At 40.7% G+C, this 18,782-nt stretch overlaps 1 protein-coding gene across 16 annotated transcripts in view; it reads left to right on the top strand.

Moving 5' to 3' along the window:
- Window positions 1–18,782, top strand: part of TTLL5 (tubulin tyrosine ligase like 5) — a 306,516-nt gene that overhangs the window by 145,122 nt on the left and 142,612 nt on the right. For 15 of the 16 annotated variants that reach the window (XM_067729894.1, XM_067729939.1, XM_067729917.1 and 12 more), the window contains one exon: window positions 15,072–15,226. The exons of the other annotated variant lie outside the window; for it this stretch is intronic. In XM_067729894.1, coding sequence (XP_067585995.1) covers window positions 15,072–15,226 — 155 coding nt within the window. The remainder of the gene's footprint in view (window positions 1–15,071; window positions 15,227–18,782) is intronic. 16 annotated transcript variants of the gene reach the window in all.

Below are 18,782 nucleotides of genomic sequence, written 5' to 3'. Positions count from 1 at the left end.
GGAGCACAGGCTCCGGACGCGCAGGCTCAGCGGCCATGGCTCCCGGGCCCAGCCGCTCCGCGGCATGTGGGATCTTCCCGAACCAGGGCACAAACCTGTGTCCCCTGCATCGACAGGCGGACTCTCAACCACTGCACCACCAGGGAAGCCCTCCTTAACACTTTTATTATGGCAATTATCATATTCTGGAGGCCTTTAATATTGCTATTTGTCTAGGTGTCTGTCTCACTAGATTACCAATTCCTTCATGGCTTAGGGGCAAAGGCTACATTTTAGTACCCATTCTCTTAGGACTTTACCCAAGGCTTTGCCCATGATCAGCAATACAGTAAATATTTATTGAATTATCTTTGAGTTCTGGACTTCATTCGAGCATTCAGGACCGTAGCATTTCTAGAGCGTGCGCCAGTAGAGCAATAGTGATTTAGTTAGGCCTGACCCTGGATCCTCTTTGGACACCAAAAGGTTATGTATCTGGGTGGGTGGTGGGTATATTCTGGGAAGCCATCAGGGCAATACTATCATATTTTAATTATAGCACTGGCAGCAGCGCTACTTTTAGCAAACAGCAGTAACAAGCAGTAACACTTGGGCGGGCCAGCCACCGGAAATTGGCCTCCCCCTCTGTGTTTCTTCTACCCCCTCTTTCAATCCATCACCTGTATTTATTCCTGCTGTAATTTAAACACCTGTCTAGATGGAATGCGTGCAATGTGTCCCTACCCCACACATTCAGATATTTGCTCACCTGCCTTATTCGGAAGGTTGGCTCTAAAATAAACAGTTTTGGTACTAAAAGAAAAAAATGCACTGAGGTCACCGTGGCAGTGGACATGAGGAAGGGAATGGGAGTGGTACCTCTGGAGAAGCCGCTCCAGGAGAGAGGGAGCAGAAGAGAAAGAGGAGGAGGAGAGCAAGGGGTGAAACATCTCCCAGCAGCCCCTAAGGCTTAGGCCATGATACAAGCTGGTGGCTAGATTTTCCCACAGACCCTCATTCATTTAGCTAAACAACTAGAGAAAGGCAGGGGTGGAAGAATATTTAACAAGCTGGTTGTTAGGAGGCTTAAATGTCTTGGTTTATTATTTTTTTTAATAGATCTTTATTGGACTATACTTCACAATACTGTTAGTTTCTGTTGCACAACAAAGCGAATCAGCCATATGCATACACATGTCCCCATGTCCCCTCTCTGTTGAGCCTCCCTCCCACCATCCCTATCCCACCCCTCTAGGTGGTCACAAAGCACCGAGCCGATCTCTCTGTGCTATGCTGCTGCTTCCCACCAGCCAGCTATTTTACATTAGGTAGTGTATGTATGTCCATGCTACTCTCCCTTCGCCCCAGCTTCGCCCTCCCACCCCGTGTCCTCAAGTCCATTTTTTATGTCTGTCTCTTTATTCCTGCCTTGCAACTAGGTTCTTCAGTACCATTTTTTTTTTATTCCATATATACGTGTTAGCAATGGCCATTATCAAAAAATCTACAAACAATAAATGCTGGAAAGGGTGTGGTGAAAAGGGAACCCTCCTGCACTGTTGGTGGGAATGTAAATTGATACGACCACTATGGAAAACAGTATGGATGTTCCTTAAAAAACTAAAAATAGAAGTACCATATGACCCAGCAATCCCACTACTGGGCACATACCCTGAGAAAACCATAATTCAAAAAGAGACCTGTACCACAATGTTCATTGCAGCACTATTTACAGTAGCCAGGATATGGAAGCAACCTAAATGCCCACTGACAAATGAATGGATAAAGATGTGGCACATATATACAATGGAATATTACTCAGCCATAAAAGGAAATGAAATTGAGTTATTTGTAGTGAGGTGGATGGACCTAGAGTCTGTCATACAGAGAGTGAAGTAAGTCAGAAAGAGAATGTCTTGATTTATTTTTAATGACCACTATTTCTCATGGCAGCATAGTGAGTAGACTTGAAATTTTAGAAGCTTGTTCTAAACTGTTTTATCCACTTTTGCATCCTTGGCATATTTAACAATTATTAATGTTTGAACATCCAAATAGCAATGAGAAATAGTAAAACCTCAAAGTTCTTGATAGAATTATTATCTCTACTCCTTCCCGTTGGTTGTTTTAATATCTTGTTCCTCACTCTGTTTGGGCAGTTCTGCTAGTTTTTGGAAGATCCCCTGAGCTTTATGGAGGAGAAGCATTGAAAGGTTTTTCTTTCCTGTTCTTTCCTTTCCTTTCCTACCATCCCCTGTAGCAAGTGCTTCTCATACTTTAAGATGCATAAGAATTACCTGTGGCTCTTGTCAAATGCAGATTTCTGTTCACTGGGGCTGAGGCTGGATTGAGTCTGCATTTTTAACAAGCTCACAGGTAAGTGCAGGTGCTGCTGGTCCCCAGACAGAATAGTAAGTTCAGGTTCAAAGGTATGAGGCAGTGGGAGTAACACAGTGGTTAAAACTACAAGATTGGGAGGTTTTGTATCAGGCAGGCCAGGAATTGAAACTAGGGGCTGACACAATTATTTGTTCTTGAGCAAGGTTTTTACCTCTTAAACTCAGTTTCCCCATCTATAAATGAGGGCAGTAATTGTACCTAACAGATCTGTCTTGAAGATTGAGTTAATTGCTTAGAACAATGCCTGGCAAAAACAAAGTGTTCATTAAATTTAGCCATCATTCGTGCTAATATGACTTTGTTGTTATTATTACTGTTATTGTAGTGGAACCTAAGAGATTTCATATTTGCTAAAAAATTAATTATGGCAGAACATTTTAGAGGTCCAAACATAGACTTATAAAATTCTTATAGGCAACATAAAGATGTTGATATCCATTATCAGTAAGGCATGTTCTTCAACTCAATAATTAAAATGAGTTTTAGTTAAGTATCCCATCTTCCAGACCCCTTTGTGACCAAGGCATAAATTCATGAGTTGCCCAGCCTAGATTTAGTAGCATAGTCTGATTATTAGCCCAGAGAAGCCAACTGGCCCAGTGGCGACACCCTCTACCTTAATAGCCTAATACTCCTAACTAAAACGATGAGCCTCTGTTTTGGACCTGGCGCTGTGTCTTTATGTGCTGTGAGCCTGTCTTTTTAAAAAAATTCTCCAGCGGTGAAATGTTAACCATTGTTGCAAATCAGGTATACATAAATGCCATTTTCCATTTTCTCTTCATCTGTTCAAAGCTGGTTTTATTATGTTATCTGGAGAAATGTAGGTGGACAGAGAAGCAGAGGCAGCCTGGTGACAGGAATAGTCATCATCCTTCTGTCCTGTTAAGGAAGAAACCTCCAGGTGTGAACTCTAACTGGCTTGTAGAGTGTCTTAAGATCTGTCCAATGCTGGGAGATTAGCCCTGCCCTTTGGTCTTTCCTAGTAAAGACAAGGTGCTGCTAGGGCCAAAATTGATGCTCTGGTCCATTTTAGTTCAGTGGCTTCTTCTGCCTATTCTAGAAAAAACTGAGAAGCTGAAAGGAAGGACCAGAGGCATTCTTAATTCATTTAATCTAGAGATAATTTGCTTAGACTGAACTTTAGCCAGGCATAAATCTGTACCCATAAGATTCAGTCAGATCTGGTTGAGGCTCTAGAGCTGTGCTGTCTTTTAAGGTGGCCACTACCTTCATGTGGCTTTTTAAATTTAAGTTAAAGTCTAAAACCCAGTTCCTCAGTCACAGTCACATTGCAAGTGCATAATAGTCACCTGTGGCTAGTGGCTACTGTATTGGGCAGTGCAGATTATAGAACATTTCCATCACAATTGTTAATGGATGATGGATTCCATCCATTTCTATTGGATAGTGCTGCTCTAGAACAAGGATTGAAAGTACTTGTCTCCCCTGTCAGTTCTGATTGTTTAGTGACAGCTGCCCGGAGGACTGTGTAAAAAAGACTCTGAGGCCATATCTAAGTGAGCCCCAAATTGTTTGATTATTCATTAGCAATGTATGTCCTAGGAAGACAGAGCTGGGTGGAATGGAGGTAGTTCTGGGCTAGGCACTGAGTGTCTTCTAGACAAAACCACAGAAGTAAGAGTAGAATATTTTAGAGGGTCTGGTTGTTATTATTTAATAGAGATAGGTTACTTTTCTTTTTAATTTAATTTTTATTTTTGGCCGCGCTGGGTCTTTGTTGCTGCGTTCGGGCTTTTCTCTCCTTGCAAGGCATGGGCTCTAGGTGCACTGGCTTAAGTAGTTGCGGGACGCGGGCCCTAGAGAGCAGGCTCAGTAGTTGTGGTTCACAGGTTTAGTTGCTCCACAGCATGTGGGAGCTTCCTGGACCAGGCATAGAACCCACGTCCCCTGCATTGGCAGGCTAATTCTTAACCACTGTGCCACCAGGGAAGTCCCGGTTACTTTTTTCTTTTTTTAAAGTTAAAACATTTTATTTTGCTCCTACTCTATGGGAGGCACTATGGTTTTTATATAATAAATGTTCCTATTGTGACATCCCAGCTAGAAAATTTTGTACATAAGAGTACTGTTGATTTCAGCAAGTGAGTGCATATGTGAATCTCTGGATTCGTTATCTGCTGCTCAAAAAGTGCACTATGAAAGGTAGAAGATCTGTGTAAACATGCCTGGCATCTGGCAGCTGAACTTGGTAACATAAAGTCTAGCAAAACTTTATTATTCAAATGTATAATGTATTACTGAAAAGAACTACTTTTCATAATCCACTGAGATGCATTATCCAAGAGGATGCTAAAGGTGATAGTAAGCTGCCATTTCCCAGGCATATGTCATGTGAGGGGCACTTAGTGCTGTGGCCGATAATACATATGATCCCTGTATTTCCAGAGAGACTTAATTTATCCCCCCACACCCGCTCTCCCGCTTCGTGTCCATACGATTCTTCTCTACATCTGTGTCTCTATTTCTGCCTTGCAAACTGGTTCATCTGTACCATTTTTCTAGAGTCCACATATCTGCGTTAATATTCGATATTTGTTTTTCTCTTTCTGACTTACTTCACTCTGTATGACAGTCTCTAGGTCCATCCACTTATCTACAAATGACCCAGTTTTGTTCCTTTTTATGGCTGGGTAATATTCCATTGTATATATGTACCACATCTTCTTTATCCATTCGTCTGCTGATGGACATTTAGGTTGCTTCCATGACCTGGCTTTTGTAAATAATGCTGCAATGAACATTGAGATGCATGTGTCTTTCTGAAGTATGGTTTTCTCTGGGTATATGCCCAGTTGTGGGATTGCTGGGTCATACGGTAATTCTATTTTTAGTTTTTTAAGAAACCTCCATACTGTTCTCCATAGTGGCTGTATCAATTTACATTCCCACCAACAGTGCAGGAGGGTTCCCTTTTCTCTACACCCTCTCCAGCATTTCTTTTTTGTAGATTTTCTGATGATGCCCATTCTAACTGGTGTGAGGTGATACCTCATTGTAGTTTTGATTTGCATTTCTCTAATAATTAGTTACATTGAGCAGCTTTTCATGTGCTTCTTGGCCATCTGTATGTCTTCCTTGGAGAAATGTCTGTTAAGGTCTTCTGCCCATTTTTGATTGGGGTGTTTGTTTTTTTTAATATTGAGATTTAGTAGCATGGTCTCTGATTATTAGCCCAGAGAAGCCAACTGGCCCGGTGGCGACACCCTCTACCTTAATAGCCTAATACTCCTAACTAAAACGATGAGCCTCTGTTTTGGCACTGGCGCTGTGTCTTTATGTGCTGTGAGCCTGTCTTTTTAAAAAAATTCTCCAGCAGTGAAATGTTAACCATTGTTGCAAATCAGGTATAAATAAATGCCATTTTCCATTTTCTCTTCATCTGTTCAAAGCTGGTTTTGTTATGTTTTATTATGTTATCTGGAGAAATGTAGGTGGACAGAGAAGCAGAGGCAGCCTGGTGACAGGAATATTTTCTCCCTTTCTGAGGGTTTTCTTTTCATCTTGTTTATAGTTTCCTTTGCTGTGCAAAAGCTTTTAAGTTTCATTAGGTCCCATTTCTTTATTTTTGTTTTTATTTTCATTACTCTAGGATGTGGGTCAAAAAAGATCTTGCTGTGATTTATGTCAAAGAGTGTTCTTCCTGTGTTTTCCCCTAAGAGTTTCATAGTGTCCGGTCTTACATTTAGATCTTTAATCCATGTTGAGTTTATTTTTGTGTTTGGTGTTACGGAGTGTCCTAATTTCATACTTTTACATGTAGCTGTCCAGTTTTCCCAGCACCACTTATTGAAGAGACTGTCTTTTCTCCATTGTATATCCTTGCCTCCTTTGTCATAGCTTAGTTGACCATCGGTGCGTGGGTTTATCTCTGGGCTTTCTATCTTGTCTCATTGATCTATATTTCTGTTTTTGTGCCAGTAGCATATTGTCTTGATTACTGTAGCTTTGTCGTATAGTCTGAAGTCAGGGAGTCTGATTCCTCCATCTCCGTTTTTTTCCCTCAAGATTGCTTTGGCTCTTCAGGGTCTTTTCTGTCTCTGTACAAAATTTAAGATTTTTTTGTTCTAGTTCTGTAAAAAAATGCCATTGGTAATTTGATAGGGATTGCACTGAATCTGTAGATTGCTTTGGGTAGTAGAGTCATTTTCACAATATTGCTTCTTCCAATCCAAGAACATGGTAGACCTCTCCATCTGTTTGTGTCATCTTTGATTTATTTCATCAGTGTCTTATAGTTTTCTGAGTACAGGTCTTTTACTTCATTAAGTAGGTTTATGCCTAGGTATTTTATTCTTTTTGTTGCAATGGTGAATGGGATCATTTCCATAATTTCTCTTTCTGATCTTTTTGTTGTTAGTGTATAGGAATGCAAGAGATTTCTGTGCATTAATTTTGTATCGTACAACTTTACCAAATTCATTGATTAGCTCTAGTAGTTTTCTGGTGACATCTTAGGTTTCTCTATGTATAGTATCATGTCATCTGCAAACAGTGACAGTTTTACTTCTTCTTTTCCAATTTGTATTCCTTTTATTTCTTTTTCTTCTCTGACTCCCATGGCTAGGGCTTCCAAAACTATGTCGAATAAGAGTGGCGAGAGTGGCCATCCTTGTCTTGTTGCTGATCTTAAAGGAAATGCTTTCAGTTTTTCACCATTGAGAATGATGTCTGCTGTGGGTTTGTCGTATATGGCCTTTATTATGTTGAGGTAGGTTCCCTCTTTGCCCACTTTCTGGAGAGTTTTTATCATAAATGGGTGTTGAATTTTGTCAAAAGCTTTTTCTGCATCTATTGAGATGATCATATGGTTTTTATTCTTCAGTTTGTTAATATGGTGTATCACGTTGATTGATTTGCATATATTGAAGAATCCTTGCATCCCTGGGATAAATCCCTCTTGATCTGGTGTATGATCCTTTTAATGTGTTGTTGGATTCTGTTTGCTGGTATTTTGTTGAGGATTTTTGCATCTATATTCGTCAATGATATTAGTCTGCAATTTTCTTTTTTTGTAGTGCCTTTGTCTGGTTTTGGTATCTGGGTAATGGTAGCTTCGTAGAATGAGTTTGGGAGTGAGTTTCCTCTGCCATTCTTTGGAAGAGTTTGCGAAGGATGGGTGTTATCGCTTCTCTAAATGTTTGATTGAATCCACCTGTGAAGCCATCTTGTTCTGGACTTTTGTTTGTGGGAAGATTTTTAATCACAGTTTCAATTTCATTACTTGTGATTGGCCTGTTCATATTTTCTGTTTCTTCCTGGTTCAGTTTTGGAAGGTTATACCTTTCTAAGAATTTGTCCATTTCTTCCAGGTTGTCCATTTTATTAGCACAGAGTTGCTTGTAGTAGTCTCTTATGATGCTTTGTGTTTCTGCGGTGTCTGTTGTAACTTCTCCTTTTTCATTTCTAATTTTATTGATTTGAGTCCTCGCCCTCTTTTTCTTTTCTTTTTTTTTTTTTTAACATCTTTATTGGAGTATAATTTCCCTCTTTTCCTTGCTGAGTCTGGCTAAAGGTTTATCCATCTTGTTTATCATCACAAAGAACCAGCTTTTAGTTTTATTGGTCTTTGCTATTGTTTTCTTTGTTTCTATTTCATTTACTTCTGCTCTGATCTTTATGATTTCTTTCCTTCTACTACCTTTGGGTTTTGTTTTGTTCTTTTTTTAGTTCCTTTAGGTGTAACGTTAGATTGAGATTTTTCTTGTTCCTTAAGGTAGAATTGTATTGCTATAAACTTCCCTCTTAGAACTGCTTTTGCTGCATCCCATAGGTTTTGGATGGTCGTGTTTTTGTTGTCATTTGTCTCTAGGTATTTTTTGATTTCCTTTTTGATTTCTTCAGTGATCTCTTGGTTATTTAGCAATGTATTGTTTAGCCTCCCTTTGTTTGTGTTTTTTATGTTTTTTTCCCTGGAATTTGTTTCTAATCTCATAGTGTTGTGGTTGGACAAGATGCTTGATATGATTTCAATTTTCTTAAATTTAATGAGGGTTGATTTGTGACCCAAGATGTGATCTCTCCTGGAGAATGTTCGTGTGCACTTGAGGGGAAAGTGTAATCTGCTGTTTTTGGATGGAATGTCCCGTAAATATCAGTTAAATCTATCTGGTCTATTGTGTCATTTAAAGCTTGTGTTTCCTTATTAATTTTCTGTCTGGATGATCTGTCCATTGGTGTAAGTGAGGTGTTAATGTCCCCCACTATTTTTGTGTTGCTGTCGATTTCCTCTTTTATAGCTGTTAGCAGTTGCCTTATGTATTGAGGTGCTCCTATGTTGGGTGCATATATATTTATAATTGTTACATCTTCTTCTTGGATTGATCCCTTGATCATTGCGTAGTGTCTGTCCTTGTCTCTTGTAACATTCTTTATTTTCACGTCTATTTTATCTGATATGAGTATTGCTTCTCCAGCTTTCTTTTGATTTCCATTTGCATGGAATATCTTTTTCCATCCTCTCATTTGCAGTATGTATGTGTCCCTAGGTCTGCAATGGGTCTCTTGTAGACAGCATATATATGGGTCTTGTTTTTGTATCCATTCAGTGAATCTGTGTCTTTTGGCTGGAGCATTTAATCCATTCACATTTAAGGTAATTATCAATATGTGTGTTCCTATTACCATTTTCTTAATTGTTTTGGGTTTGTTTTTGTAGGTCCTTTTCTTCTCTTTTGTTTCCCACTTTAGAGAAGTTCCTTTAGCATTTGTTGTAGAGCTGGTTTGGTGGTGCTGAATTCTCTTAGCTTTTGCTTGTCTGTAAAGCTTTTGATTTCTCCATCGAATCTGAATGAGATCCTTGCTGGGTAGAGTAATCTTGGTTGTAGGTTCTTCTCTTTCATCACTTTAAATATATCGTGCCACTCCCTTCTATTTGTAGAGTTTCTGCTGAGAAATCAGCTGTTAACCTTGTGGGAGTTCCCTTGTATGTTATTAGTCATTTTTCCCATGTTGCTTTTAATAATTTTTCTGTGTTTCACTTTTGTCAGTTTGATCACTGTGTGTCTCCCGTATTTCTCCTTGGGTTTATCCTGCCTGGGACTCTCTGTGCTTGCTTCCTGGACTTGGGTGGCTATTTCCTTTCCCATGTTAGGAAAGTTTTCTTTTTTTAAAAAAATTTTTTTATTTACTTATTTATTTGGGGGCTGCTTTGGGTCTTCACTGCTGAGTGCAGGCTTTCTCTAGTTGTGGCGAATGGGGGCTACTCTTCGTTGAGGTGCGCAGGCTTCTTATTGCAGGGCTTCTCTTGTTGCGGAGTACAGGCTCTAGGCACATGGGCTTCGGTAGTTGTGGCACTTGGGCTCAGTAGTTGTGGCTCGTGGGCTCTAGAGCACAGGCTCAGTAGTTGTGTTGCATGGGCTCAGTTGCTCCGCAGCATGTGGGATCTTCCTGGACCAGGGCCGAACCCGAGTCCTCTTCGTTGGCAGTCAGATTCTTAACCACTGCGCCACCAGGGAAGCCTTAGGGAAGTTTTTGACTGTAATCTTCTCAAATATTATCTCGGGTCCTTTCTCTCTCTCTTCTCCTTCTGGGACCCCTATAATGCGAATGTTGGTGCATTTAATGTTGTCCCAGAGGTCCTTAGGCTGTCTTCATCTCTTTTCATTCTTTCTTTTTTAATTCTGTTCCATGGCAGTGAATTCCACCATTCTGTCTTCCAGGTCACTTATCCATTCCTCTGCCTCAGTTATTCTGCTATTGATTTCTTCTTGTGTATTTTTCATTTCAGTTATTGTATTGTTCATCTCTGTTTGTTTGTTCTTTAATTCTTCTAGGTCCTTGTGAAACATTTCTTGCATCTTCTCGATTTTTGCCTCCATTCTTTTTCCGAGGTCCTGGATCATCTTCACTATCATTATTCTAAATTCTTTTTCTGGAAGCTTGCCTGTCTCCACTTCATTTAGTTGTTTTGTTGAGGTTTTATCTTGTTCCTTCATCTGGTACATAGTCCTCTGCTTTTGCATTTTGTCTATCTTTCTATGAATGTGGTTTTTATTCCACAGGCTGCATTATTGTAACTCTTCTTGCTTCTGTTGTCTGCCCTCTGGTGGATAAGGCTATCTACCAGTTACTTTTCTTTTTTTTTTTAAAAGCAGGAATGCTTTGGAAGGAAAGATGAAAAGCTTTAAAAGTTTTCTTATTCCTGGGCTTCCCTGGTGGCGCAGTGGTTGAGAGTCCGCCTGCTGATGCAGGGGACATGGGTTCGTGCCCCGGTCCGGGAAGATCCCACATGCTGCGGAGCGGCTGGGCCCGTGAGCCATGGCCGCTGAGCCTGCACGTCCAGAGCCTGTGCTCCACAACTGGAGAGGCCACAATAGTGAGAGGCCCACGTACCGCAAAAAAAAAAAAAAAAAAAAGTTTTCTTATTCCTTACATAGTCTCATATTTAAGCAGGGGTCATTTTTGCTATTTTTCTCAAAATAAATTAAGGATGCTTTGCTTTTATGTAGAAGGAAATCATAATGACTACCAATTTTTGGTTTATCCATGAAATGCATAATGGATGTTACATGAAAAAACAAACTCACCAAGAGTCCAAAATTAGTTTTATGTTCATGCCATCTTTTACTATATCTGCTAAGAAACGAAACTGATTGAGGATGTTGTTTTTTTTAATAAATTTATTTATTTATTTATTTATTTATTTATTTATTTATTTTTTACACACTCCCCACACCCACTCCTCCTCTAGCAGCCACCAATCTGTTTTCTGTCTCTATAGATTTGCCTCTTCTAGACATTTTGTGGTTTTTTTGTTTTGTTTTTTTTTTAATTTGGTTGCCCCAGGTCTTAGTTGTGGCACATGAGATCTTTAGTTGCAGCATGTGAACTCTTAGTTGCGGCATGTGGGATCTAGTTCCCTGACCAGGGATAGAACCCAGGCCCCCTACATTGGGAGCACGGAGTCTTAGCCACTGAACCACCAGGGAAGTCCCTATTTATTTTATTTATTTATATTTGGCTGTGTTGAGTCTTCGTTGCTGTGTGTGGGCTTTCTCTAGTTGCGGCGAGCGGGGGCTACTCTTTGCTGCAGTGTGCGCTCTTCTCATTGCGGTGGCTTCTCTTGTTGCGGAGCACAGGCTCTAGGCACACAGGCTTCAGTAGTTGTGGCGTGCGGGCTTAGTAGTTGTGGCTCATGGGCTCTAGAACGCAGGCTCAGTAGTTGTGGCACACGGGCTCAGTTGCTCTGTGGCATGTGGTATCTTCCCAGACCAGGGCTCGAACCCGTGTCCCCTGCATTGGCAGATGGATTCTTAACCACTGCGCCACCATGGAAGCCCCTAAGGATGGTTTTGTTTTGGTTTTTTTGTTGCTCTACTTATTAAATATCCTCTGGTGAAGGGTAACAAGTGGGAAATAAAATTTAAGGAAAGGTAGAAAATGCTGGAATAGTTAGGTATAATCAATCCCTGTATAATCACTGTTTTCCAAATTTGAGGTCTGCATCTGATTATATTTTCAAAAATCTCTAATAATCAAGGGTAACTAGGACAGTTTCCCTACTAGTTTCAAAACTAGAAAATGGATTTTAAAACAAGAGTACCAGTTCTGCAGCTGTTATGTGACCGTGAACAAATTGCTTACCGTAACTTCTCTGACCCTTTGTTTCTCCATATCTGGAAAGGGAGTACTGGGGGAATTCCCTGGCAGTCCAGTGGTTAGGACTCCATCCTCTCACTGCTGACAGCCCAGTGTTGATCCCTGGTTGGGGAACTAAAATCCCACAAGGGAGTATCACAGTATCTACTTCCATGAGTAATAGATAAGGAGGGAGATATATTGATAAAACCTCACTTATAAGTGCCTGACACTTCCACTGTAAGGACTCAGATGTTAAGCCATATTATTTGGAAAAAGTATTGCACGTGCATTTGGAGGAGAACATTCTCTGTTCTAATCTTGGCCCTGCCACCTACTAGGTGTGTTACTTTTGTCTAATTGTTTACCCTCTCTAGACTTTAGTTGCCTCTTCTGTTAAATGGGGGTAACAATAGAACCTCCTTCAAAGGCTTGCTCAGGGTTAAGTGAGATAATACACGTCAAGATAATGCAAAGACATCTAAGCCCATGGCACATAGTGAGCATTCAGTAAGTGTTCGTGATTATGGTGAAAATGATGATGTTTCAATTAAGGGCAGCCTGGACAAAAGAGAGAAGATGTACCAAATCTGATATCTCTTCTCCTTCCCATTCACTAATCTCCAGCTATACTGTTTATACTAGACATGGTAAAGTATGTACCTTTTGTTTATTTTCCTGCTGTTCCACTATAAATTATTAATAGACCTCTTTTATGAGGTTTTTGTCGCAACTGACTGAGGCAGTAATTGGAGAATCTGTTAGTTATCATAAAGACCTTTCCACTTTGTAGTATCTTTATAAGCTCCAAGCTCATGTCTAATTTGAAAAGCCTAATATTTAGTGCCAGGGGTCAGGGCAAGAAGGAGGAGGGCTCAGTATGGGACGGGGGTGAGTTCAGTCCTACAGGGAATCTGTTTGATCGTCCGAGAACCTGGCCTTTGTTGCCACTAGGTAGGGTGCCGGAAGAAGGACAAGGCTCTTCAGAGGCCCTGGGGGCCAGAGAACACTGCCCTAATCTGCCACTCTGTCTTCCCCACCCTTTCATCAGCATGGTCTTTCTCCTCCCCTGGTAGTGGCAGAAGGGGGTCAGAACTGACAAGCCAAGGTTGGCTCCTGAGACTTCCTCTGAATCTGGGGCCGCACTGGAGTGTGCAGTCTTGAGTGTTCCGGCCCCCAGCCTCCACAGACACCAGAGATCACTCCTGACTTAGAGAAAGTGGACTTCGTCACAAGAAAAATATTTGGGTCCTTTGATGTGAAGACACAGTCCTGGGCTGTTGTCACTGAATTCTGTAACTAGGAATGAAGCACTATACCGTTACTAAAAATGACTTATTTTCTTTCAGAATTATCAAATTTTTTAAAAATCCAGAATTCTTCTATTTGTAAATGTCAAAATTGTTAGCTTCCTGGGACACTTCATAGGAGGACACTTTTCTTGGAATTCATATCTCCTCACTTCACTATTCCTTAGTGTCTCCTACTCAGCACCCTGCATTCAGCTTTGAGTACACCCCCTCTTTTCAGCATCCCCTGTACATCTCATTGGAAATGCTTCTTGAACCATCCTTTCTTTTCTGATTCCACTCTTTCCAGCCAGGTTTTAAGGTTATCACCTCGCACCTGTATTTTTCATAATAACTTACATTTTTTTCTTTTAGATTATAAAAGTAATACATGCCCTTTAGAGTTTGTGTCTGTGTATGTGTTCATTTAAGGAAATTGCTTCTGCCCTCTGTATAGTTTCATATTGTGATTTGTTTTTTAACTTGAGATATCAGCATGTTACTATATCGCTAAGTATTCTCCAAAAAAATTCTAATGGCTACATAATATTCCCTTATATGTTTAGAGCAAAATTTTTTTAACATATTTATTTAACATAATTTATTTAAATACTCTCAGCCATTTAGATCTTTCCTTTTTCAGTATTAAAATCAATGCTTGTTTTCAATTTCTATTCACAGCATAGTGTAGTGAGTAAGAACATGCGATTTGGAGTTTCAAAGACTATGGTTCAGATCCTGGTTCTGCCATTTATTCCTAGGCCTCAGTTTCCTTCTTTGTAAAGTGGGGATTATAATAGTACTTGCCAATAGCATTATGACAGTTTGAATGAGATGCATGTAATATACTCGTTTATACAGAGCTTGGCACATTGTAAGTGCTGCTACATAGTAACTGCTATTATAATACTCACCTCATTAATGATCTGCAGTTGTGTTTTTAGCGTAGTTCCTATAAGTTAGAGTGTAACATCAAAGTGTACAAATATTTTGATACTTTTAATAATATATTGACAAATTTATTTGTAGAAAGATTGTACCAATTAATAGTATCATAAATAGTGTAAGTACATATCTAATATCACCTTTGCCATGGTTAGGGTACTATATTTTTGGTTATTATTTATGTCAGTGTAACATATGAAAGTGTTATCTTATAATTTACATTTCTTTGATTGACAGTGGAAATGACTAGTTTTAATTGTTTAATTGGCTAATTATATTCCATTTTTGTAAATTGTTTATTGAAGTCGGTGCCCATTTTTCTATTGCCTGTGCATCTTTTTTCTAAATCAGTGAGTTCTTTATACAGTAATTATTTATTATTAATCAATAAATAATAAATATTATTAAATATTATAAATTATTATTTATTAATAATAGTTATTATTTACACTAAAATTTATCGAGCGTTTAGAACTTTCATATGACACAAGGGTCAGAAAGGACTAAGTAGTTTGCCTAATTCTTAGAACCTTGTGTGACACAGAGTAAATACTCAGTAAGTACTTGCTGTTTTTGTTATTAATCTTTGTATTTCACAGCACCTCGCATAGTATGGTGCTTTGCACATAGTAGGGGCAGAATAAATACTCGTTAATTTATATTGACACTAGCCACCCTCACCTGTGCTCTTGGATGTTCACAGAAGCCAGCCTTTAATGAGTGCCTTTGTGGCAACCACTGTTTAAGCTCAGGTGGGTCAGCATCTCCTGGGCTCTACATGATTTTCCCCATTATGATTTTAATGATACTTTTCTAAAACTCTGTAAAATCAGGTTATTTCCCTCACTTCATTTCTAGGTAACAAACCTGAATTTGGCAAGTGGCGTCATAAACGGAAGCAGTGCTTCAACTCCCCACACACTTCGGCCTGTCATCAGTCCTAGTGGCCCAACATGGTCAATACAGTCAGACCCCCAAGCTCCTGAGAGCCACTCCGCCCCTCCTGGAAGCAGGTATGTCAAGGGCCATGGAGCCGGCATTTGGGTCACACAGGGGCAGCCTGGATCCTAAGCAAGTCATTCTCACTTTGAGTTCCCTGCACAGGCACCAGCAAGACAAGTGCCTTTCCCCTCATGTCCTAATCCTCTGGTGCTTGAATATAGGGCCTCATTTCACTTGTAAGACAGTTTGTGGGCAAATCAAATGAAAAGGAAATTTCTGATACAGTTCAGCAAGTTCACTTCTGGGTGAAAGAGCAAGAATTTATACTATGCTTAATCCTCGCTCACAGTCAACATTTTTGTGTATTGACTTTTGACATTTTCTCCTTGTCTCCTAATTCTTTTTTTATACCTTGTATTACATTGTGTTTCAGTAACTTTGGACTCTTTTCTTTTGAAGCACATATTTTATATGTTTTTATGTAGGTTATCTAATTAAACTCAAACAGCCTCCCTGGACAATGTTCATTTGGAAAGTGGGAAGGAAATTCCCTTTATGTAGTTGAGCAAAGTGGCAGAGGATAGATCCAAATAGATTCTGGCCATAACGTCAGCAACTTCTGATTTAAAAAAGAAACCACTGTATTGGATTCTAGTCTCGATCTGTATTTCAAGTTCCCCTGTATAAAAAACGTAAGAAGAAACAGATTCCCAGTACATCTTGCTTTAGTGGCTATTGAGTATGGGTTTAATTGCATCTGTCCCTGAGTCAGATGAGCTAGAATGGAATGTGACTGTTACAATGAAGTATTCCAACCAGCTGAGATATTGTTCCCTCCAAATAAAGACACTGTGCCACAGGTGTCCCACCAGCTCCCTACCCCAGGCCAGCACATCAGCCTCTGCCAACCAGCCACCTCTTTGGATGCTGCCCTGCCCTGAGGTTGGAGGGGTGACTGAAGGCTTGGGCATGGAGGAAATACCTAACTGTTGTTCAAGTATCTGTTGGTGTTAGAATGATTACTTAAGGAACTAATTTGGGAAGCAGAGACTCTGCCCAGGAAGCAAGATAAACATAAGCGCATTACATCATGCTCTGGTACGGTGTCTTTCATACCAGTGATCATTGTGGTCAAGGGTGAAAAGAATCATCTCAATTTAGAATTATGAAGAGTTGAAGACCAAGAGGCAGGACTTTTGAAGACAGGACATCCTCCCACACTATATTCTCTTCATAGGAGAAGTCTGTCCTTTGGTGATTTATGATTCCAGAGTAACCGCATTCCTAAAACATAAGTCGTAAAAAAGAAATTCTGTTTATACCACAGAGCTTTATTTTCCATATAAAATATTTCCAAATATTCCATTTTCATTTTACAATCAGAGGCTTGTTTCTATGGAAAACACTTTCTCTGCAATCTTGGATATATTGTCTATATGACAAGGCTGCAACCGTCTTCCATACGGTAAGCAAAATGTCAAGACTGTACATTTTGGAAAAATAGTTTTAGCTTTTTTTTTTTTTGGCTGCACCACAGGGCATGCGGGATGATGAGATCCCCAACCAGGGATCAAACCCGTGCCCCCTGCAGTGGAAGCTCGGATTCTTAACCACTGGACTGCCAGGGAAGTCCTGAGTTTTAGCATTTTTCATACTTGTGTTTGGAATAAAAATTATGGCTGGGTTTTGAGCCTTCTCTTGGTGACACCTGTTAATGCCGAGCCACAGAAAGATGAAGGGGTCCATCAAGGTCAGAGGCAGGACCTAGGGTGCAGTGCTGTGAGTGACCTTCTCCCAGCCAGACTGTGCTCATGGGCTGTGGTAGAATGCCACATGATACGATCGACTTCAGAACCACTGGCACCAGGAAGTAGCCCCTGCAAAGCCCCCTGGTCTTTCCCTTTGGGGGTTAGTTGTACCCATAACAGCCGTCTCTTCACCTACTCTTCAAGCTAGAGGGTCAGTTCTCAGGCCCCATTCTAGTCCAGGGTAGCCCTGGAAAATCTCCCTTCCCCCCCAACCCCCAACAACGCGCAACCTCTGGTTGCCATGACAGCCTGCAAGCTCAGCTTGGGAGTTCCAGTTCCATGTGGAATTCCCAGAGATACCCACCCTAAAGAGCCTTAAATGAATTCTCAGAGGTCCTTTCAGAACTGGCTATGACATGGGCCCCAGCCAGACCTCCCTCAGGCATTCGCTCTGTCCCATGCCCCAGTTTCTTTATTTACCTGGTAAGTCACTGTTTTGAGGATATTTATTTAGTCTCTTGTTGTTCCTTCCTTAGTAGTAAGGGTGACTAAGTTTAATGAATAAGGGATTAGTAGCTTAGAGATGTGAGTTTTATTACTGATTTTTACACTAAGTGACCCTAAACTATTCATTTAATCTTTTTATTGGATAAGCATACTTATGTATAAACTGGCCTGTTTTGGGAGCTTTTAGGTTGTTCTTAAAGCACTTTGATCTCCCTGGAAGTGGGTGCTAAGTAAATAACATGTCCTCTTACTTGTACATCTACAAAAGCATCAGTGGATTCCAGTGCTGATAAACTCTCATAATTCACTCAACCAGGGGCTGCCCTGTAAACAGTAAAAAGATGTAAAGAGAATCCAATGCTGGCTGTACTTTTCATCTGCATCTTGGAGGATTCAGTGACTTGGTAGCCACAGGAATGAAAACTGGTGACTCACAAGAACTCAGCAAATAGTGTTATTTTTCATTTCCCTGTGGCGTTGCTATTGTTCTCAATTTTATGGATCACACAAGTTTTCACCAGACAACCTTGTTCTTCCCCCGCTGCTTTGAAACCACCCCAAATGTAGCCCAGGGCTGTCGTCTCCCATTGGGTCAGTGTGAGCTCAGCCCAGCTCCTCAAATCCCTCGGTTCCTTTGGTCTGTCTGGAGTCCCTGTTGGAGCTTTGTTGTGGGAGAGGAAGGCAGAGAGCCCACGCCTTGCCCAGACAGTCTGAGGCCTGGCCGTGGAGCTTGCAGTTCCCTAGACACTCGGAGTTGGACTTGGCCAGCCATTCCTCTGTTGTTACTTTTCAGAGGTAATAAGTGAGATTAATTGCAGGCCATTCTCCAGAAGAGAATGTAGTCAGGGCCAAATACAGTCACATGTTTAGAAGCCTGAGGTGTGCCTTCGAGCAAGGCCAATTGAGAATTATACAATCTGGCCTCCAGGATGCAGGTACCGAATGTCCGCGACCTCTTTTTTCTTAAAGGGATTGTATTTGATTTCTAGATGCTGATACCTGGGTACTAAGCTTTTCTTTAGCCAATGAAATGGGTCGGGTTTTTCAAGCTGCCTTTTAATTCTCTATTTTTCTGGGTACCTGGGGAATTGTTAGGAGCTGAGATTGATGTGCAGAGGCATCTCCTCATTACCACCAGCCTTGCACAGAACTGGACCATGTCAGGGAGGAGCATTTTCTAGGTGAGGAGAGCATCTTTCTTTGGGAGACCTGGAAGGGTTACTGTAAAGTTCTGGCTGCTGCTTGGAATGATTTGGGAAGGACAGGGCCTCAGACGGCTTGGCAGGAACCTGAGGCTCTGTTTTTTTCCAGTCCAGCCCTTCCTCGTGGATCGAGCTGTCAGGGAATCCCACGAATGTCTGGCTTCTGCCCC

The sequence above is a fragment of the Pseudorca crassidens genome, chromosome 1 (assembly GCF_039906515.1).
Source record: "Pseudorca crassidens isolate mPseCra1 chromosome 1, mPseCra1.hap1, whole genome shotgun sequence".
NCBI classification, from domain to species: Eukaryota; Metazoa; Chordata; class Mammalia; order Artiodactyla; family Delphinidae; genus Pseudorca; species Pseudorca crassidens.
This window is presented reverse-complemented; position numbering and strand designations above follow the sequence as displayed.